The sequence below is a fragment of the Rosa rugosa genome, chromosome 3, assembly GCF_958449725.1.
Source record: "Rosa rugosa chromosome 3, drRosRugo1.1, whole genome shotgun sequence".
Classification (NCBI taxonomy): Eukaryota; Viridiplantae; Streptophyta; class Magnoliopsida; order Rosales; family Rosaceae; genus Rosa; species Rosa rugosa.
Genome location: NC_084822.1, coordinates 47,536,168 through 47,557,735, shown reverse-complemented (window position 1 = coordinate 47,557,735; position 21,568 = coordinate 47,536,168). Strand labels below are relative to the sequence as shown.

The following is a 21,568-nucleotide window of genomic DNA, read 5'->3' as shown; positions in this document are numbered from 1 at the left end:
TTGCGTACTTACGACGGTCATTCATTGCGTATTTATGATAGTCATTCATTGCGCACTTATAATCATAATCATTGTACGTAGTTATTGTCGTAATAATCACCGCATTCATGACTGAAATTTAACACCATACTAACTACGGAGTTAATCTCTTTAATTGCGGGCCCAGCAGAATTTGACCACTTCCACAATGCCCCCAAATTTTCTCTTTGGACACTCGTCCTAAGAGGAAATTTCCATTCTCTGGCTGTTTCGAATCTTGTCTCGATTATTTCCTCGAGCCCTGGCCATCCCGATTCTTTCCTCGAGCCCTGGCCGCCCCGAATCTTTCTTCGGGCCTTGGCCGCCCTGAATCTTTCCTCGGGCCCTAGCCGCCTCGATTCTTTCCTCAATGCGAAGATTCATTTTCAACATGAGATATGGAATTGCCCCCATTTCCCTTTGAATCTGATCAACAACATTTTATTCTCCTTGGCCACCGGCCTTGGGTGTTTACTCTGGCCACCAGCCTTACACATACATTTCAACAACACTAAGTCACTAACCACAAATATATTTCAAATATAAAAGGAAAAAAATCAGAATATGATTACTAAATGAAAGAACGCTAGTTTACTTTACCTAGACTTTTATCACTTTGGGGCTTGTATTCCATCACTCCCAGTCCTTAGTGACAGAAATGAGATTTCTAATGGTACAGCTCCCGCAATCACTTTTTAGGGAAAAGTGCTTCCCACAGACGGCGCCACTTGTTGGTGCAAAAAAATGCCGTAGAGGATTTTGACTCACCAATGAATGCGGACTGGAGCGGGAGCTGACCGAGAACAATCGAGAAGCTTCCCTCGAGCGTTGACTCGAAGTTTGACCGTCGGCTCGAGGAGGAGGGGGGGTACCTGCAGAAAACTCTCCGATGCCTAAGTCAGTATGTTTCTCAGTAGTGGAGTAGAGAGAATTTGAATCAGATGGATTACCTGGACGTCGAGCCTCCTTTATATAGGCGATGACTTACTTAGGGAGCAAGCCGTCATTATTCCGGCTTTTATGGCTGCATTTATTTACACACTTTATTATGACAATTATTGCTGCACTAATAACAGTTAATCATTGCGTACTTACGACGGTCATTCATTGCGTATTTATGATAATCATTCATTGCGCACTTATAATCATAATCATTGTGCGTAGTTATTGTCGTAATAATCACCGCATTCATGACTGAAATTTAACGTCATACTAACTACGGAGTTAATCGCTTTAATTGCGGGCCCAGCAGAATTTGACCACTCCCACACACACCTACTACTATCCACTCCAAATCTCCTCCATACTTAGTGAGCCTAACTTCTCTAGCTCACGAACCCTATTTAGAAGTTAAATGCCAATGTGACCTCTTGAATATTGTGAGGTTTGCTAAAATTGATGATCAATCTTACATGACCTCTTAGGAGGACTCGGTCTTTAATATTCATGGAAATGCCCCATTTTTCAGTTGGACAGTGACGGCCGCCAGTGGAACCGTTACATATATTAAGTAGTGCCAACACTGCTAGCAAGCTAGTAGCTACTAATAGAGAATAGCATGTGGATGAAAGTGATATGTTATAAAGGCAAATGAAAACGTTAATATAACCTACATCAAAGTGCCTAGTGCTTTGGCCACTTCGATATTGACTTGGTTTTTGATGACGACGAGTTGAGTTGAGTTGAGTTGAGTTGATGTGATATGGTAAAAAAGAAGTATCTTAGGTGCATGTATTAGTGATTATACTACTTTCTCGATGCATATTATTCTTCTTGAAAATTCATATTGCACTAGCATCATAAAATGAAAGATATATGATCATAAATTTCTTAGTCATCAGCTGGACAGGTGACCAGATGAACACTATTTATATTTGTTTCGACAATAATCATTATCACACACAATACAATAGAGTTAGAGTCTGTAATTCTTAATAATCAGGGTTGACTAGATGAATACTACTTATGTCTGTCTTGACAATTATCATTATCGTATATAATACAACAAAATATCAATATATAAAATAAATTTTACCGAAAAAAGTGTACTTGTCCACATGTTTTTATTATCTATTTTTGGCAACTATTTAGTTAAATTAATACGAAGAGGTAGTTAAATTAATACGAAGAGGAATATAAAAGTAGAAAGTGCTGGTACGGTGGGAATGTGGGAACCGAGCCTTCGGCGCCGCACTCGCAAACGGGATCCGTTATGTGGAATACACCCTGTTGCATTTGAGCCTCCGTTATTGGATTTTAACGGGAACGTTACGAATGAAATATAGTATCTAATATTTCTGACGGGTAGATTGGCTCGGCTCGGCGGCTCAGGAGCCATCCAAAACCCAAGTCCGTCAGTGAGGTCACCCCACTGAACATTATTTGCTGACCATTTTAGTTTCTGCTGGTACTTGACTTGATGTCAGGGAATTCAGGCAATCTATGTTAAAAGCATCTCCGGATCTATCATGGATACATATATGTCCAACTTTTAAAGCAAGTTCCAATTTGACGATTTATGTAATCATTTTGTGTTCTTTTCCCGGGTGATGTTCAAGTCCAACCAACGTGCCAAGCATCATATAACATGAACCATTCTTGTTGATCTTTTTAACTAAAATAGGGTCATTGTGTTACATGTATTTATTAAATTTGACTTTATATAGGAAAAAAAAATTATATTTTTTGTCATTTAGATTGACTTTAATTGATTGGTTGGAGGTGATAGATGTATTGTATATAATTTTTTCTTTTTAAAGGTTCAAAATTTCGACTCTTCAAATTTATCGAAGTTTTGATGGACATTGCTAGTGTTGAAAGAAATTTCAATATATAATGGTCAACATTGATACCCAAAAACTAATTTCGAATATATTTTTAATATTGCTCAAATATCGGTAAGCTCAAATTTCAAAATTTCAGTAATTTTGAAGAAATATAAACTCTTAATTTTGTTTGAACATGTCTAGTGGCCTAAACCTTTCAACATCAGATGGTGTTAGTAGCTTCATGAATTTTGTCATTTTCTTTTATACTTATGAAACGAGATATTTTATATGATACGCATAGAGAATGAAAAATTGATGTATGTTGATGAGCAAAAAAACAAATAAATGCAAGCGTCGAGAAATAAAAAGAAAATTTTAACTCTGTTATTCAAATTCGTATTGGCGCCTTATCTGAATCAAAATGCATCCCAAACCTCACAATTTATTAGAATGTCTCATACCTCTCGCTTTCTTTTGAGCACGACATTGAAAGAGAGTTATCAGACAGAATAAGGACATATCCGAGTTCTTTTGTAATTACAGAGCTACCAGATTAGATTATAGTATTATACTAGCTTTTAAGCTAAACCCACTATCGTACCCCTTACAAATACAGTTATACAGCATTACAACAAAAATGGAAGCTCCCATAACCCCAGTGTCACCATCATCGGCTCCGGCTCGAGCCACTCTCTCTCTCTCTCTCTTTCTTGTTGAGATGCACTTCCTCCCAAAAAATCTTGCTGCATTTCTCTGATTCAAAAACCCATCTTTTTCTACACTCTACAACTCCCTCTCTCTAAGCTTCTAAGTCTAACAAACGTACTCGCTCGCTCACTGAAAGTCTTTTGCTCACATGGGAGCCAAAGCCAAGTCCCACCACCATTACAACGGCGGCAATGGCGGTGGCTGCGGCAGCGACAGCAGCAGCAGCACATCTCCAAGCCCGCCACCGTCACCGCGCCGTAACTCTAGTTCAGTCTCCTCCTACCGCCGGAAACTCCGGTCAAAACCCATGTCGGTCGTCGCCGGCTTCCTGGGCCTCCGTCGGTTCTTGCGACTGCTGGTGGTTCTGCCCCTTCTGTACGTCTCTGGACTTGTCATGTGTGTTGGTGTGGGCCCCTTCTGCTCTCTGGTGGGCCATACCCCTCACCCCGGGTCGGTTTACCGGAGCCACGAGATGTTTCAGATGCTCTGGCCTCATATTCAGGCCGACAATTCTACTCCGATCGAGGTTTTGCTTCTTCTTCTTTTTTTTTTGTGGTTGATATATTTGGTTTTCTGTTGCTGAGTGTCTGGATTCTGGGAAAAATGCTTGAAAAGGAAAAGAAGTGATAGATTTGAAGTTCAGATATTTAATTTGGAGAGACTAGAAGATGAAATAGAAAGAGGACAAGAGATAAAAAGACAAAAAATCTACTAAAAAGAAGCGCTATTGCAGTTTTCTGATCAAACAAGCTCAAATCTTTCCCAGTGTTTCCAGTGATGTTTTAAGATTCGGATCAAGTACTCGAATTTGTAGTTGAACTTAATGTGAATTGAATTATGAAGTTCAAACGTAGTGGGAATCTCAGAATCATGTTCGCGTTTGTAAGTCATTGATAATGTGTAGAATTGCGTCAACTAATCGAGAAGATTGGTTGTTTCTTTGTTTGTGTAGTTGTCTTCTGTGTGGAGATACAGAAGGAAGCTGAAAGAGCAGAAGCCTTGTCCACATTCAACTGCAGGACCACAGTCTGGTATGTATGAATTAGCACAAGTTTGTTAAGATGGCTGCTACACTATAGACAAATTTTAGTAATTGAATCATGGGATATGGAAAGATCACTACTTTTGGAATCAGAGGTCATGGATCTTTTTTGTCCAGTGATATTGGTTACGTTTATGGGAAGCAAATTTTTCATGTTTATGCACATGGTGAGAAAAAATTGAGAGTTTGTTATTGTTTTTATGTACATTGTACTAATATTATCCGTTGAATGTCAGACAACGCTTCCCCTAGTGGTTACTTGATAGTGGAGGTTAATGGCGGTCTTAACCAACAACGCTCTGCGGTATGATAATTCTAACCAGTTTTCCGTTTGTTCTTATTTTACTTAAAATTTCTTTTGTTTAATTTCTAACATTAAGGCTGCTAGATATCCAAGTGTGATATTTGGTAACTACATATCCCTTCTAGGTGTAAATATATGGTTTGTTCTTGTTATTAAATCTGCTTTTTCACAGATTTGCAACGCCGTGGCTCTTGCTGGACTTTTGAATGCAATTCTAGTTATTCCTCAATTTGAATTCAATAGTGTTTGGAGAGATCAAAGGTAACGTAATTATTGTTTAAATGCCAATTCTTAAAACTTAACATTATTGTTTAAATCAGGAGATCAGCAAATTATGAGTCTGACTAACTTGCCTCATTTTAATCTTGATAAGAAACTGTATGACAATGTCTAACCAGCTTCAACATGTTCGGTTTAAAATGAGATTGGCAGGCTCACATACAGTCCTTCATTAAATGGCCAAGAATATGTATCAAAACTCATTTTGAGGATACCCTCATTATAGCCTTGCTTTAAATGATTTTACTGATTGTGCTTTCAATTTAAATAGCTAACAATAATATTTTGTTTTGCAGTACTTTTAGCGATATATATGATGAAGATCATTTCGTAGCTACCCTTGAGGGCTACGTTAGAGTGGTTAAAGAACTACCTGAGGTACTGCTGGAGAGATATGATCACAACATCAGTAACATACCAAATATTCGTGTCGAAGCTTGGGCTCCTGTTCGGTATTACACAGGAGAAGTTTATCCTGTTCTGCAGAGCCAGGGGTACGTACTGAACTGTTATTTTCTTCCATATATGTGATACTATTGGTGTTCTCATTGAGCTGAAGAAAGCAAGCACGTTGTTTGAAAAATCAACAAGCAGCAACTTTATTTCAGCTTCTGATACTCTATTGATATGAATCTGAAGAATCTTAGTGTCTCCCCAAACTTACTTCTAGGTTGTCTTTGTTTGCTTATTTGGTTCTCAGGGTTGTACGGATAGCTCCATTTGCTAATAGGTTATCGATGAGTGTCCCACCTCCTATTCAGTATCTAAGATGCCTTTCTAATTATGAGGCATTGCAATTCTCTTCTTCCATATCAAATTTGGCAAAGAAACTAGTTGAACGAATGACAGAGAAGAGTTCAAGGAGTGGTGGAAAGTATGTTTCAATCCACCTCCGTTTTGAGGAGGTAATAAAGCTTAGTTTCCAAACGGTTAAACTTTTGGTTAGTCATTTTTAATGGTCAAGAAAGTGAATCGTCGTATCAACGATCTCTCTTCATCCTGCAGGACATGGTGGCATTCTCATGCTGTTTGTATGATGGAGGAGAGGCTGAAAAAGTGGAAATGAATTTAATACGACAAAAAGGGTGGGGAGATAAGTTCAAACGTAAAGGCCATGTAACTCTGCCAGGTCTCAATAGGATTAATGGAAAATGTCCACTTACCCCCTTGGAGGTACTTTAATATACATCACTACTATTGCTTATTATACCTTTAAAACTTTGACTACACGATTTTTCTTCTATATGATCTAAATGTTTTCTAAAGGGATAATGACCCCTTAAGTTATTATTTCAGCTGTTCATAGCTCATAATTCTGCATGCATCCTCTATCAACTTGTTGTCTTTTGTAGAAGAATAATTAATTGCTGCTCATTATCTTGTCGACGTAGGTTGGAATGGTGCTACGGGGTATGGGATTTGATAATACTACTGCAATATATTTAGCATCGGGGAAAATATATTGGGCAGAGAAGCATTTAGCCCCTTTGCTGAAGATGTTTCCCTATCTGCACACTAAAGAGTCTCTTGCAACGCCAAATGAGCTTGCTCTGTTTGAGGTATCTCTTGCTAGGTTTCAGGCAATGTGCTCCCAGGAGAGTATGAGTGAACATGTTACTTTGAAATATTCTGTCCTAAAAGTTCATATACTCTAGCTCTAGATTCTTTTAAATTTAAGATTTCAATCTGGTTAAATCATGTGAAATCTGTAGAAAACAAGCTATATCGAAGATAAAGACTATAGAGGTTGTCGCTCTTCCACATTTGATCTAATTCCTGTTATCTCGTTTCCTAGGGATATTCTTCAAGATTGGCAGCTTTGGACTATACAGTATGCTTGTTTAGTGAGGTTTTTGTAACAACCCAAGGTGGGAACTTCCCACATTTCCTAATGGGTCATCGGAGATTCATCCATGGTGGACATTCCAAGACTATTGTGCCTGACAAGCGCAAGCTTGTTGTTCTGCTGCAGGACATGGGTATCAGGTATTTTCCCGCAGAAAGACCATACAATCAAAATAAAGTAATTTCTGTTTGCAATGCCCTTACTAAGTGAAGATTTTGTGTTTATAAGCTTTTTAACAGTCAGCTACTATGTTAATTATGTGAATATTGGTTTTGCAGTTGGACAGATTTCAGACTTCAGATGCAAACAATGCTCAGTGAGAGTGACCGCAAGGGAATGATTATACCGAGAGTGAAAAAATTTACACGAAAATCTTCTGTGTACACTTACCCTTTGCCAGAATGTAGATGTCTACAAAGACACAATAACACTCGGATTGTCCCATCTACACTCTCGGGTTTCATGACAAAGCTGTGAGAGGAACAAACAAATCCCATGCTTCAAAAGTTTCTCTCTTGTACCATCGTCAATCATATGCTTCACATTACATGGAGGTCTTGGCTCTTTTCTTCTGTGGATTTTGAAGAGACCCATTGCTCTAAATCCTGCTGTGGCCCGTGGAAAAATGTAGATAGTCCAAGCAGTTGGTCAGGAGATGCAGGTTTTCCAGTTTTGGTTGCAGAAAGGAATTCTGTATTTCATGTTATTCTTTGTCCCTTATACATGTTAGATCTGTTATCTGGGATAGCTGAAATTTGAGCTGCCTCTGGCAAAGTTGGGGGGACTTGCTCAACATTCAGTACATAGACAAATACGTAGAGCATGCAAGTTCCATGCCAACTAAGTCCACATTTGGTAGGGGTTGCCTAATTTGTTTGGAGTTTGATTGTTTTTTGTTAGCCTACAATGTATTTCTAAGTACATAATGAAAATACTTACATGTTTTCGCATTGTATCTTGGACAAGATTTTGGCATGCCAAATGGTGTGGCTACATTTCCGCCAAAAAAAAAAAAAAAAGGTGTGGCTACATGGGGGATTGGGGGAAATTCGGTTTGACTTTTGAACACGTCCATTTCTACTTTTCTAGCGATCATCTCGCTCTACATTGAAAAATAAGATTTACTCTCTTTAGCTGTCTTAGTCCTCAGCAAACTTCTCATCTAAAGACTCCACAACTGTGTTGATAATGGCAGGTAGTAAAGTCCCATAAAAAAAACAAAACAAAAGTCTCTAATAAAAGAAGATACCTATTTACGTAAAAGACTTGAATGAGTTAGTTGACCTTGGGCATGATAGAATTAATCCTATGGTTTTCTTGTCTCCCCGTTTCTGTGTCCCCAGTGTTCCATTTGGATCAGTTGGGCGGGGGCTGTGTTCGTGGTTTTTCGTTCTAGTTTTTCTTTTCTTGTATCAAAAAAAAAAAAAACATAGATACACTCTTTACCGATTTTTTTGCCGATAAAACTTCATCAATAATAATTTGCCAACGAAATAGTTGTCGGTAAATATTAAAAAAAAAATTCACTTTTTACGACAAAAATTCATAGGCAAAAGAAAAAAAAACTTATTTTTGGGGGATGAAAATTCGTCGGTAAAAACTTCACAAATAACACACTATTGTATTTGCCAACTAAATTTTGTCGGTTAAAAACCCAAAAAAAAATTCTGCCGATGAAAAATTCATCTTTTACTGTTTTTCCAACAAATCAGTCGTCGCCAAAACCCTCCTGAAAACAAAATAAATAAATAAACTGTCACACTGTAAGAACTTTACTTAAGATGATGCACTCTTAAATAAATAAACTGTCACACTGTAAGAACCCTCCTGAAAATAAAGAAATAAATAGAGTTGCCAATGATGCACTCTTTGCTAACGGGTGCATGTTAGAATACATTACTTTTTGTAAGTTGGGGTTCAGGCTTTATGTCCCCCCCCTTGTATTCTATGGTTTCATTAATCAAGGCTTGAGGGCAGCCGCACCGTCCCTCTTTTCAAAAAAAAGAACTTTACTTAAGAACGCGGCGCTTAAACTTAAACTAGGGCACTACTACACTCTCTTTTCAATCCAAAGTTGATGTAATGCAATGCGGTGGGGACTAACGTACAGGCATGCAGGCCCAATCTTCGTGTGGTCTTCCCCCGTCTGTATCAGAGGCAATGCCCGGCCTCCTATACCCTCCTTCATGGCTGTCATGTACTTGAACCGCATAGCTATAGCTCTCACCCACTGCCGCCGAGTCCAGGCCTTCAATCACGGCAAGGCATTTCACTCCCAGTTGATCAAACTCGGCATTTCCGCCGATGTTTTCCTCTCCAACAATCTGATTTCCATGTACGCGTCCTCGCCTCGTCTTATCGACGATGCACAGAAGCTGTTCGACGAAATGCCTCACAGAAACATTGTCACGTGGACCACCATGGTCTCTGCGTATACCAAGTGCGGGCGAGGTGGTGAGGCTGTAAGGCTATATGGGTTTATGGCGGAGTGGGGTTTGGAGAGGCCCAATGGGTTTATGTACTCTGCTGTGCTCAAGGCTTGTGGTTCGGTGGGTGACCTCGGATTGGGGAGGGTGATCCATGAGAGGATATCTAGAGCTGGGTTGGTGTTTGACACTGTTTTGATGAATACCCTTTTGGATATGTACGTGAAATGTGGGAGTTTGGGTGATGCCAAGAGGGTTTTTGATGGGATGTTGGATAGGAACTCGACGTCGTGGAACACGATGATTTCGGGGTATGGTAAGGCTGGTTTGATGGATGAGGCGGTGGGGCTGTTTCGTCGGATGCAAGAGCCGAATGCTGCATCGTGGAACAGTATTATTGCTGGTTTTGTGAATAATGGGAGCCCGCGTGCGTTGGAATTTGTGAGTATGATGCACCGAGAAGGCTTCAGGCTTGATTGTTATACTTTCCCATGTGCTTTTAAGACCTGTGCTTGCTATGGTTCATTAGCCTCTGGGAAGCAGATCCATTGTTATGTTATACAGTCCGGTTTTGAGTCTGATAGATTTACTTTGTCAGCACTGATTGATATGTATTCAAATTTCAATCAATTGGATGAAGCCATAAAGTTGTTTGGTCAGCACTCAAGGTGCAATGCTTCCATTAGTTTGGCACTTTGGAATTCCATGATTTCTGGATATGTCATTAATGAACATAATTGTGCAGCTCTGGGTTTAGTTTCAAAAGTCCATTGCTCAGGTGCACAGATGGATTCTTACACTTACAGTGGTGCTTTAAAGGCCTGCATCAACTTGCTTAACTTGAGACTTGGGCGTCAAGTGCATGGTTTGGTTGTCACCACAGGATATGAGTTGGATTATGTTGTTGGAAGCATTCTTACAGATCTGTATACAAGAGTGGGAAACATTAAGGATGCATTGGGGTTGTTTCACAGGCTTCCAATGAAAGACACTGTAGCCTGGTCTGGTTTGATCATAGGGTGTGCTAAAATGGGACTAAGCTGGTTAGCTTTTTCACTGTTTAGGGATATGGTGTATTTGGATATAGAAGTAGATCAATTTGTCACTTCATTTGTTCTGAAAGTTTGCTCCAGTTTAACATCTCTTGGAAGTGGCAAACAGGTTCATGCTTTCTGTGTTAAGAGTGGATATGAATCTGAGGGGGTTGTAGTGACATCACTGATTGATATGTACTCAAAATGTGGTGCTATTGAGAATGGGTTGGCTCTGTTTGATTCTGTGGCAGACAGAGACACTGTGTGTTGGACTGGAATAATTGTGGGGTGTGGGCAAAATGGAAGAGCTGATGAAGCAATTAAACTTTTCAATAAGATGATAGAATCAGGGTTGAAGCCGAACGAAATTACATATCTAGGAGTTCTTTCTGCCTGCAGGCATGCTGGTTTTGTTAAAAATGCAAGGACCATCTTTAATTCTATGAAAAAAGAGCATGGACTAGAACCTGGTGTAGAGCATTACTATTGCATGGTTGACATTCTTGGTCAAGCTGGATGTTTTAAAGAGGCTTTAGATTTCATTGCTAAGTTGCCATTTGAACCCAACCAAATCATATGGAGATCATTACTTGGAGCCTGTGGAACTCATAAAAACACTGAACTAGTAAATATCGTTGCTGATCGCCTTCTTGCAACTTCACCAGAAGACCCTTCCACATATGTGACACTTTCAAATGTTTATGCAGAATTGGGAATGTGGGTTGATTTAAGCAAAGTTAGAACAGCTGTCAAGAAAGTGGGTGCAAAAAAAGAAGGAAAGAGCTGGATTGAGATTTCAAGATAAGAAAGAGTGCTTTAGAATTGCTTTGTGCAGAAACTAGTTCTTCAGTTCAATATACCACAGCTACTATAAAATCAAGTCCGTACATGAGCATAGGGATGGATCATTGTACTGAATAGCTTGCAAAGATCAGAGAAGGAGGCCTTGGTGGCAAAGTCCAGAGAGATGTATTTGTCTTATGGTATGTCAAATTTATTCTTTTTATTTATTTTTAATGTATTTAAATTCTTTAACTCAGACTGCTTTTTCTCGTATTTATTGAGGTTGAAATATGAATCTAGTCAGGTCATCCAATTAATTTTTTAATATCCAAAGAGTATGCAAAAAGCAGACAGACTAAATCTATATCTCAATTTAGCTTGATTTTGTGCTTGCTACCACTTTTTCTTTATTTTCATTTTTATTTTATTCATTTTAAGTTTCTTCTTTACATGCAGGTTCTTCATAGAGCTAACTGCAGGCATGGATGCTCAGAAAGATGCCTGTACATGATATTTATCTTTGGTTGCAGGTATGGCTTATTTTCTTATTAGTCTTGCAGTCTTGCTGTGATGCTATCTTAGGAAATGACAGATGCTCCTATTCCCATGTAGAATGTATGTTCCTGATATGTTAATAGCTTCTTTAATACAGGAAATCTGTCACTCTATCACAGTTATAAACAGAGATGACAAATATGAATACATGATGATCCACCATCTAGTTAGGCTCCTACTTCGTTTCTCATATATGCCATAATGTTTTGTAGCTTATAACTGTGTTCTCGACCTCAGTTGTTCATAACGGGGTAAATATTTTATGTCTGGCCATGCTGAGACAAACTTTGTGGTTGACAATTGTTTCTTGCCCTATTTAAAGGAATTTGCACAGAAGGGGAGGAAGAAGAACACATCTGTTACATTTTGTTAAAGAGGTAGGGTGAAGTTTGAAGAACCAAGGAATGAAAACTTCAATTGTTATTCACAGTAGACCGAAACCTATCATGTAGACCCAGCATTCCTCCATAGTTGATCTATTTGAAGGTTAGCACCTTTACCCCTGAAGTAGTTTTAGTGATATTTGCCTGCAATTTCTGCATGCTCATGCTATAATTGAGCACTAATATGTTTCTCTTTTCTTGATGTTGCCTTCATTTCTGTGGTTCTCAGATTTAGCTTCCCATCCTGTGTATCATATCTGGGGTATGATGATACAATCAGTAGCAGAGCAAGTTGCCAGTTGTAAGATCAGGATATGGAAGCAAAAATTGGCTGTCGTGATGAGCAATCAATGATCTCCAGTAACTTGGAAGTGAATCCAAAACTCAAAAGAGCCTTGCCACTCAAGTTTGGTATTCCCAAGCGTAAGTGGATTATCTTTCCCCGTGCAGTTGAATCCTTATTTGTTTTTTAATCACTCCACTTCTAAACTAAGAGAAATTTTGATCATGAGGCTGGCCTTAAGCAACTGCACCTGTGTAATCCGAACCCTTGTCTAATGTATAAGTTCTAAGAATACTAGAGAACAATTCCGCGACTAGAAATATATACCAGGAGCCTCATTTGAGCTGATCAGTTGTCAAATTTTCCTCTGCCTTTAAATGAGCCCAATATTATCTTTTTCAATCAAACAGTAATAGTTAAAAGGATCACAAAGCAATAAAGAATTGCATATTGAAGGTTGTTCCCGACAGGGTGAACTACAAGTGACTGCTCTTAATGCAGGAAGGTTCATGATGGATTCATAGACATGATGGCCCTGGTACCTGAACCTGGGAAATGGTCCAGCGGGTCCATCCCATTTGAGCCTGACCCGACACAATGGGAAACAAGGTGTGGCTTCCATCAGTTTCAGGCAGCAGTGAGCCCCCCACAACATCACTGTAACCCTCACTGTATTTACAGAGACTGGTCTTTGCTGTTGGGTCTCTTCTGGTACAGAATTCTTTCTCATTGCCACGTAGCTTTCTTCTTCAATCATTTCAGTGACCATGCCCCCTCTTTCTCTGTATAAAGTGAGAGCATGAAGCTCAAGCATGCCTTTGGGTTATTCTTTCTTTTTCAGTATTTCACTGTTATCAATACTGATTCAGAACCTATAGTAATGCAAGAAAGTTCACAAACAAAGTTACCTAGTTGTGGTGGCCTTTTTCTTTTTGGCGCCAATCTTGGCTCATCCCAAGAACATGGCAAAGGTTATGATGTTGTCCCTGGCGTTGCGTGGGGCCTAAGGTTGCGGCATATGTTAACTAATCTTCTCTATGATTGCCTTATAAAACTCTTAGACTCAATTAAATGCTCTTGACTACATTGGTAAAAGGCTACATAATGAAAAAAAAAAAAAAAGATTAAATTCTGCTTATTACTCTATACTTTTAAGGGTTCATCAGTTCAGTTCCTGCACTTTCAATTTAATCAGAAAAATCCTCGTATTCTTCAATTTCATAAAATCGATCAATTCCGTCACTACTCTGTCAATTTTCTCTGTTAAAGTGCTGACGTGGCCAGCTGAGGTCTGATCTGGCAGTTTTGTGAGACTTTCTCACAGAGAAATTCCCAAAATACCCATAGACTATGACAGTGAAAAGGGGGGGTTCATCATGATCAAGGTCTAAATTTATAAGCAAGGGTTCATACACTTCACATTTCTTAGTCTCACCTAGGGGTGGGTTCGGTACGGTACCGGACCTTGAAGCCCAATACCACGTACCGTACCAAACTAAGTTGGTACACAAAATAGCCTACCATTACCGGCCACAGAAGTCGGTATACCAACTTCTCGGTATACCGAGATCTCGGTTAGTTTCGGTTGGTTGGGCCTAGTACCGAGTTTAAGATTGGGCCAGATTCCAGCTAAGGCCCAACTAAAATTTTAAAAGCCCAAACCTGTCAGCAAATGAAAAAATGCAATCCTCACATCAATTTAAAGGCACAACCTGGAAATGAACAACCTGTAAATGAAAAATAAGCTAAAAACTCTCATACATCAACTTCACTACTTGAGTTCATCACTTATTTACTTCAGTTCATCCCCTTCATCACTTCATAGTTCATACAAATTTTAAGTCAATAATTCATAGTTCACACTTCACACTTCACACAAATGAATCAAAATATCAAATGATACAATAACTAAGTGCTCAGACCAACTGCTCCGCTCCTACATTGCTCCAGGTCTAAGAGTCTCTTGATTAGATGATTACTTGAATTGTTGAGATTCGAACACCACCTGAAAAGCACAGTAAGAAAAACAAACTTAAAATTTATCCAAGGCATCTAATGTGACCCTAAGATTCTCCTCAAGTTTTAAGCTGAAATTACTGTAAGCTAAAGTTTTGGACAATCTGTCCATGTAAAGACTGGCAAGCTAAATTAGAGCTGCATGAACTACAGACAACCACCAACTCCCCCAAACTTGCTTTTCCCCCAATCTCCCAAAACAAAAGATACCAGCTTTGATTGAACAACCCAGAAAAAGCAATACAATTTGATCAAAAATAGAACAGATAAACACGTTCGTTATACATCCAACAATGTTTGCCTCACACGAAACTCAGAAACAGCTCAACATGAGATGTATCTATTACTCATAAATCAAACCTACCACAATTGCTGCAAATCAAATCTACAGACAATTATCAATTATGCATAATACGAATTAATGAATTATACCTTCAATTGTGCAGTGACTTTGCCTTCGTCTCCCTCAAACAGTCAAACACTCAAACTCAGTCCTCGGTCCTCTTGTTCCTACAAGCACAGAAGGGAAACCATGAAAACCCAGAACATATTGGTAAAGAAACCATGAAAACCCAGAACTCATAGATACCACTTGAGATCCAGGCACATCTAGCTAAGATTTCACAAAATCGAATGAGTCTTAGGGAAAACTCACCGGCCGTAGGCCACTAGGAAATGAATCTCTTATCTCTGGGTTCGATTCTTGGATAGTTCGACTTCAAAGGGCTGAAGAAGAGGTCGAGAGGCGGAGAGGCCGAGAGGGTTCGAGTCTGAGAGAGACTGAGAGAGGGCTCGATCTGAATTGTGTATTGAGATACCCCCCTTAGGGTTTGGAAAATTTAAAATCGAACGGTTATAATTTAATATGAAATAAAACTAATAATAATCAACGGTTCAGATCGATAGATATAAAATATATTTAAATAAATAAATAATATATACAATATACGGTTCGGTACGGTATACCGTATATGTCTAAAAATCAGTATCAATACCGTACCAACATATCTCTCTCGGTTCGGTACTACCGTACCAAACTTTCGGTAACCGATATGGTCGGCTACCAACTTTCCCGGTTCGGCTCGGACTCGGTTGGTTGGTTTGTCTCGGCTGAAAATGTCAGCCCTAGTCTCACCCAAGCCACCAACTTCCGTATCACTCTCACTAAAACCAAACCCATGAACCAAATCCGATTGCTTGGCTAGCAATTGCTTCTTCAACACCATCTTCCTCAGCGATTCACCGCCGTGTTTCTCGGAACCAACCCCCTGACCCGACCCGACTCTGTTACTATAACCATTGCTATGCTAGAAACAAATAGCCAGAGTTTGCATACGAGCTTGAGCTTCTTAGGCTGAGTGTGGTTGGTAGTGGCCTTTTTGCGACGAGAGAGAGGTGGTTCTTTCATGGAGGTCTTTAGAGAGAGAAAGTGAGAGGAGAGAGAGGTGGAGAGTGATTCTTGGGGTGTTGAAGAAGACTGAGTTTGTGTTTATACTTGTATGGGTATTTTGGGAATTTTTCCTTGAGAAGGTCCCACAAAACTAGATCAAACTTCAGCTGGCCACGTCAGCACCTTAACAGAGAAAATTGACAGAGTAGTGATGTAATGGATCGATTTGATGAAATTGGAGAGTGCAAAGACTTTTTTTATTAAATTAGAAGTGCATGGACTGAACTGATGAACCATTGAAAGTACAGGTTAGTAAGCAGAATTTTTTCCAAAAAGTTATACAAAAATAGACACACTTTTGAGGACGACCAGGTCGTCGGTAAAAATCTTCCATAAAAAAAAACATAGATACATTTTAAGAAATCGTTGACAAAAACCTCTCATGAAGAAAAGGAACACAATACTTCCGATGAAATGAGTTGTGTGAGTAAACACACTTTTACTTACAGACGGATCATTGGTGTAAGCCACAATTTAGTGGGTTTCCTTTTTGGCGCCAAATTTGGCTCATCCCAAGAACATGGCAGAAGTTATGATGTTGTCCTTCGTGCATTCGTGGGCCTAGGGTTTGACTGTTTGAGCATATGTTAACTAATGTCTCCTTCGTGATTCCCTTCCAAGACTTTTCGACACAAGAACTTCGAGTTTAAGATGAGATTAAGTGCTCTTAACCATTACAAATGTAAGCACGAAGGATTAGAACAACAAACCCTTTGATAGTATTGAAAGTAAAACGTTAAAAAATCGGAAAGTATAGAGATGGGAGAGATCATGGAAACTATTCGACCTAAAATAATGAAAGAAAGAGAGGATCAATGAAGACAATTTAGGGCACACGTTTTGCTGTTTTGGCGTACATCATTACATTATTATAGAGGTTGGAACCTTCACTAATCAGACATCACGATGAATCCAAATGACAGGGCAATGAGTACAAAAAAAGAGTCAAGAGATTAGTAAAACTAGGGAGGTATTTACAATTCAAGAAGCCATGAGCAACCTTCCATTCGTATTGTTACTAGGTGCATGTCTAGGTGATGCCAAGACCAGAAAACATGCAATGCCACAATGTTCGTGCGCCCATGTCTCGGATGCATGGTAGCTTCTCCCTAGTAAGAGATCAACTAGAAGCATAGAGTAGTGTAAAGTATATGTCCCTAGATCCATAATTTGAATTTCAATGCAAATCATTCATCTTTTGGACCTCCCATTTAAAACCATTTCTGCATAACATTAAGTAAATTCAAAATCGTTTAGTTATGTAATTCTGATTAAATAAATAAAAAGAAAACAAAGTTTTCGATGTAACATTAAAAAGATCGGTGAGAATACTACCAATTACCGAGCAATTAAGTAGGACAATATATACCTAAGAAAATCCTTGCTGGTCATTCAAATAGTTCAACGGAGACTAGATGTTAATGCTCAAAGGTTCTATGCGTTCACTCAGCATGACCAGAATTCATGTTCATTTCTGCTGGTCTCTTCTTTTTAAACCAAACATAGTTTATATGACTTCAGGCTCCTCGTGTCCCTTTGTTTAGTGTAAAAAGAAAATACCTTGAAAGCGCAAGCTTGTCCATTTCCTTTTGTTTGATGTAAAAGCCAAACCTACCTACCTCAGAATGGACTAATTAGGTTCTGCAGTAAATTAAGTCTGGTAATCTTTTTTCAAGGTATTTTATATCGTCTTCTTCCCTCAGAACTTGACTATAGTGCCCTAATACAGTTTTGGATTTAAGTGGAAAAATCACAGAGACAGAGAGCTCCTCGTTCTTAGGACATGCAAATTCCAATACTCAATATTTTCTTTTGGTGTCATCTAGTCATTAATGCACTCTCACTTGCACAAATTCTCATGAAGATAAAATATAGGTACACACTACACTAGTAAGTCATCCAGCAATACTCGTTTGTCATTTACCCAGCTAAGAATTTGAACTCCCCCAAAGTCTCACCTACAATTTTAGGGTTCCTCGTTGACCTTAATGGTTCACCCAACAAAAATTAACTCCAAAAATCCGCTAATCTTATGTGCAGAAAAAGACTAAAAATAGCTAAGGGATCCACTACTAATCACTATATATGGGATGCTTTCGCGAGCAGATTTTATGGATTTACTGAGTTTGTTCGAATTGTCTAACAACAGTGTTCGGAGTCTTATATTTCGATCAGTCACATGTATGTTTCAAAAACTGAATTAAGTGAGATATGGACGTAAGATATACAAACAACAATTCAGATCTAATCTGAATTGACGATTCGGTCTAATCTGAATTGACGATTCGGTCTAATCTGAATTGACGATTCGGTCTAATCTGAATTGATGATTCGGGATCGATGAGACACATGCATGCCATGTGATTATCGTATGGATGAATGTGGATTAAAATGTGTGATTAGTACTATTACTGATTATCGTATGGATCGATAAGATATACAAACAACAATTCAGATCTAATCTGAATTGACGATTCGGTCTAATCTGAATTGACGATTCGGTCTAATCTGAATTGATGATTCGGGATCGATGAGACACATGCATGCCATGTGATTATCGTATGGATGAATGTGGATTAAAATGTGTGATTAGTACTATTACCGTTTTGTTTTGTTTCTTGCACCAACTAAATGTAACAAGAAGACAAGAGGCTGCTCATACTGCCTGTGGCCAGTAAGCTGATAGTGATGATTCACTTCCCAGAAAACACCAAATCTTAGAAGAGAAAATCAAAGATATTTCCAGACAGATCAATCAGTCGGTACCCAAAACAGAATAATTAGTTCTTAATTAATTACCATAGTCATGAGAATCTAAAAGCCTCCATATATGACAACAAAACAAGGCAAAATAGCCTTGGGATTAAACACATACAACTCATCCAAATTCGAATACACCCCCACAGCTCCGGCCACCGAGTCGTACTCTTCCACCGCACCACCACCACCACCACCTTGTCCATCCACATTTTTCTTCACTCGCCCCGCTATCACTCGACACACCAGCATAGCCATCCGGCCGTCCTCCGCCGCCACTGCTGCCATGTCATGCGCCCTCCCGCTCGTCGCCGTCGTCAGAATCCCATTACTTCCGGCCAAATCACTCCTATCAACTTTAAACCCGTTCTTGATTATGCTGCAGACGTTGCAGCTGGGGATGGAGTTGCAGAGGTTGGAGGAGCCGTTAAGGCCCAAAGAGCAGTCGAAGGTGGTGCAGTGGAATCGGAGGAGCTCGTTGCCGTCGGCAATGCAACGTGGGTGTTTCTTGTTCGGGAGCTGCAGCTTGGTGGCCTTGGCTTTGATGGAGTCTCGGTACTCTTCGAATTTGGAGATTGTTTTCTGTGTGTTGTGGACTTTGAGGATGCGATCGATCTTGCAAATCGGAGCTTGTTTCTTGAGCCAGCTGGATTGGAAGATGATCTCCACTATGTTCTTGCTCGTGTCCTCTGGACCCAGCTCGGAAACTGTTGTTTGATGAAATGCCGCAAAGATAAAAGACTAAGAATTTCAGGGGCATGAAAGTAATGCAGGAACAGTAATGGAGCATTAACTATGTGAGAAAAAATTGTGCATTGAAAAATGATGAACTAACTGAAGACGATAATGACTTCACGAGTGCTACCTGAATATTATAAATAGAACCTTTAATGAAAATCAAATATGTTTGAAAATGAAGTACCTGCATGCCTAACAGCTTGATGGAGCTCCAGGTTTTCGGCTTTCATGAAAATGGCTCCACATTCAGGGCATGAGCAAATGCTTCCCCTGAGAGAAGGGTCTCTGGCGAAACCAAGAACAGGGTCAACCACCATTCTACACTCATAGCAGCCTGAGAACCTTCTAAAAGGCATTGCTCTGAAGGAACCACCAGCAGAGGAGATGTTTGAAGATGCAGAGAGTGAAGAAGAAGAGGTAGAGACAACTCCATTGAGCTCATGCAGAGGAGCCTTCATGGATCTGCTTGAAGTTTCATTTGCGCTGCTTGAGGAGCCCATTGAAGAAGCCCTTTTCTTGTGGACTTCAGGAGATCCTAGCTCAGGCCTGTGTGTGATTTTTGTGTTGCTGCACAATGAGCCAGAGCATCTCATCTTCTTGCATTTCTTGGCAGCACTCATTTCCTCCATGGATGCTAGTTGCTCATTTTGTTGTTCCTGTGGGTGATGTTTACCTTCTTGTTGTAGTAGCTGAACTGCTTGGTGATGTTTGCAAGTCAGTAAGCCTCTTACAACTGCCCAATAGGGTGGTTTGATCTCTGGCTTTTGGGGATTCTGGTTCTGGTTTTGATTCTGTTTCTTGCTCTTTTGGTGGGTTGGCTTGGTGGATTTTTTTTGGCTTTTGAGTTTGGCCATTGTTGTAGACATGATGTTTGAGCGAAGCTGTTGCTGGGGTTTTGAGGATTTAGTTTCAGAGTTTCAGATGGGGTGCTTTCAGAGACATGATAGCTGAGAGGAGGGTGGGGTTGCAAAGGCCAAGAGAGCTCCTTTGGCTTTTGTAGAAAAGTGCTTCTGGATTAGGGTTATGTGGGGCTCTTGTATATATACAAGGGTTGGTTTATAATCAGTTAATTAATTCATAATTTGCACAGTAAATTGATATGTTAATGATGCAATCATCCATTATTATCATATTGCTATAAATTAAGTCTTCCAAAATAAGATGACAGTAGCTAACTTATCATCTCATTCATCTGACCTTGATGATCAACCAAGCCATATCTATTTGGATCACTGTGACAGATCTATACTACATCCAAAATTACCAAAATTCATTATTAAACAAGGTACAGTGCTAGAGTTTTGTTGCATAATAGTCGGTTGATGAATATGATGATCAAACGTTAAGTATATGATAATGTTCTCTCCAGATTGAATTACCCATAAACAAACGGGGTTAATCTTAGCTTTTGTCAATCTTAGTGTGCTATGCTCCCAACTAACGATTATTGACCTTTTACTTGTTTGATGTGCAGTTACCTACATGTCTTTAAACTAACTACTTTCCCTAATAGGTGCTTCGAGTGAAAAATTGTTACTCTAGTTAACTAGTGTAATTGTACGTCAAAAGTGTAGATTATAATATACATATTATATATTGATGGGATGCAATATTATTGCGAGCTCGTTTTCACAAAGCCAACAGCAATTTATGGCACAGGCAGGTGACACCATAAACTAGGCTAAATTGTTAACCATTCTAACCCCAAGGAAAGACTTTTCTGGGGCAAAGCAAAGCGCACAATAAGGTAAACACACTAATTACACAATAATGGTGCAAAACTCAACTCCTTATGGGGAAAAAAGCTGCTTCATTTTGATTCCTTTTGCTCTCAAAATCATGCAATGCCCATATGCTTTGGAATAAAGCCATCTTCTATTATAAGCACCAAAATCTCAGTCACCCCACAATGATTTAATTAAATCTGTCCATTGTTGCTTTTCATATTCCTAAGCTTTACCAGAGGATAGAAGAGCCTTTGCTTTGGTAACCGTTGTTAGGTGAGTACAAAGTATGGAGACTATGAGAATCACAGACTTAACAATCCAAAAATCAATGTGTAAAAGTGAAGCTAATTGGATATTTGGTCCTTTTCGAATATTGTATTTACTATTTAGAATCAGAAAGATGTTTGAGTGGGGGAAAAATGACAAGAAAACTTTGTGGGGTGACTGATTA

The 21,568-nt window shown here is 39.2% G+C and overlaps 3 protein-coding genes across 6 annotated transcripts; 2 read left to right on the top strand and 1 right to left on the bottom strand.

Annotated features, from left to right (window-relative positions):
- Positions 1–3,393: 3,393 nt before the first annotated feature.
- Positions 3,394–7,918, top strand: LOC133740333 (O-fucosyltransferase 10-like). The gene is made up of 10 exons (XM_062168271.1): positions 3,394–4,020; positions 4,447–4,525; positions 4,773–4,840; positions 5,013–5,101; positions 5,416–5,613; positions 5,820–6,024; positions 6,125–6,292; positions 6,511–6,678; positions 6,915–7,105; positions 7,244–7,918. The coding sequence occupies exons 1-10, from the start codon at positions 3,643–3,645 to the stop codon at positions 7,440–7,442; spliced, it is 1,743 nt and encodes a 580-aa protein (XP_062024255.1). The 5' UTR covers positions 3,394–3,642; the 3' UTR covers positions 7,443–7,918.
- Positions 7,919–8,943: 1,025 nt separating this feature from the next.
- On the top strand, positions 8,944–13,416 carry LOC133741249 (pentatricopeptide repeat-containing protein At4g08210). 4 transcript variants are annotated; one of them, XM_062169181.1, is made up of 5 exons: positions 8,944–11,408; positions 11,665–11,738; positions 12,086–12,249; positions 12,376–12,569; positions 12,900–13,410. In XM_062169181.1, the coding sequence occupies exon 1, from the start codon at positions 9,053–9,055 to the stop codon at positions 11,228–11,230; it is 2,178 nt and encodes a 725-aa protein (XP_062025165.1). In that variant the 5' UTR covers positions 8,944–9,052; the 3' UTR covers positions 11,231–11,408; positions 11,665–11,738; positions 12,086–12,249; positions 12,376–12,569; positions 12,900–13,410. The 4 variants fall into 4 exon arrangements, with proteins under 4 accessions (XP_062025165.1, XP_062025164.1, XP_062025166.1 ...); XM_062169180.1 differs by having other exon boundaries at positions 12,931–13,405; XM_062169182.1 differs by having other exon boundaries at positions 12,382–13,416.
- Positions 13,417–18,650: 5,234 nt separating this feature from the next.
- Positions 18,651–20,396, bottom strand: LOC133739316 (uncharacterized). The gene is made up of 2 exons (XM_062167065.1): positions 19,575–20,396; positions 18,651–19,359 (listed from the first exon to the last, which is right to left on the bottom strand). The coding sequence occupies exons 1-2, from the start codon at positions 20,254–20,256 to the stop codon at positions 18,710–18,712; spliced, it is 1,332 nt and encodes a 443-aa protein (XP_062023049.1). The 5' UTR covers positions 20,257–20,396; the 3' UTR covers positions 18,651–18,709.
- Between the last annotated feature and the right edge of the window lie 1,172 nt (positions 20,397–21,568).

Coding starts and splice junctions, on each gene's coding strand:
- LOC133739316 (XM_062167065.1), bottom strand. CDS start 20,256: ATGTCTACAACAATGGCCAAACTCAAAAGCCAAAAAAAATCCACCAAG. Junction 19,360..19,574: donor TCAAGCTGTTAGGCATGCAG/GTACTTCATTTT, acceptor ATCAAACAACAG/TTTCCGAGCTGGGTCCAGAG.
- LOC133741249 (XM_062169182.1), top strand. CDS start 9,053: ATGCGGTGGGGACTAACGTACAGGCATGCAGGCCCAATCTTCGTGTGG.
- LOC133740333 (XM_062168271.1), top strand. CDS start 3,643: ATGGGAGCCAAAGCCAAGTCCCACCACCATTACAACGGCGGCAATGGC. Junction 4,841..5,012: donor TTAACCAACAACGCTCTGCG/GTATGATAATTC, acceptor GCTTTTTCACAG/ATTTGCAACGCCGTGGCTCT. Junction 5,614..5,819: donor CCTGTTCTGCAGAGCCAGGG/GTACGTACTGAA, acceptor TTTGGTTCTCAG/GGTTGTACGGATAGCTCCAT.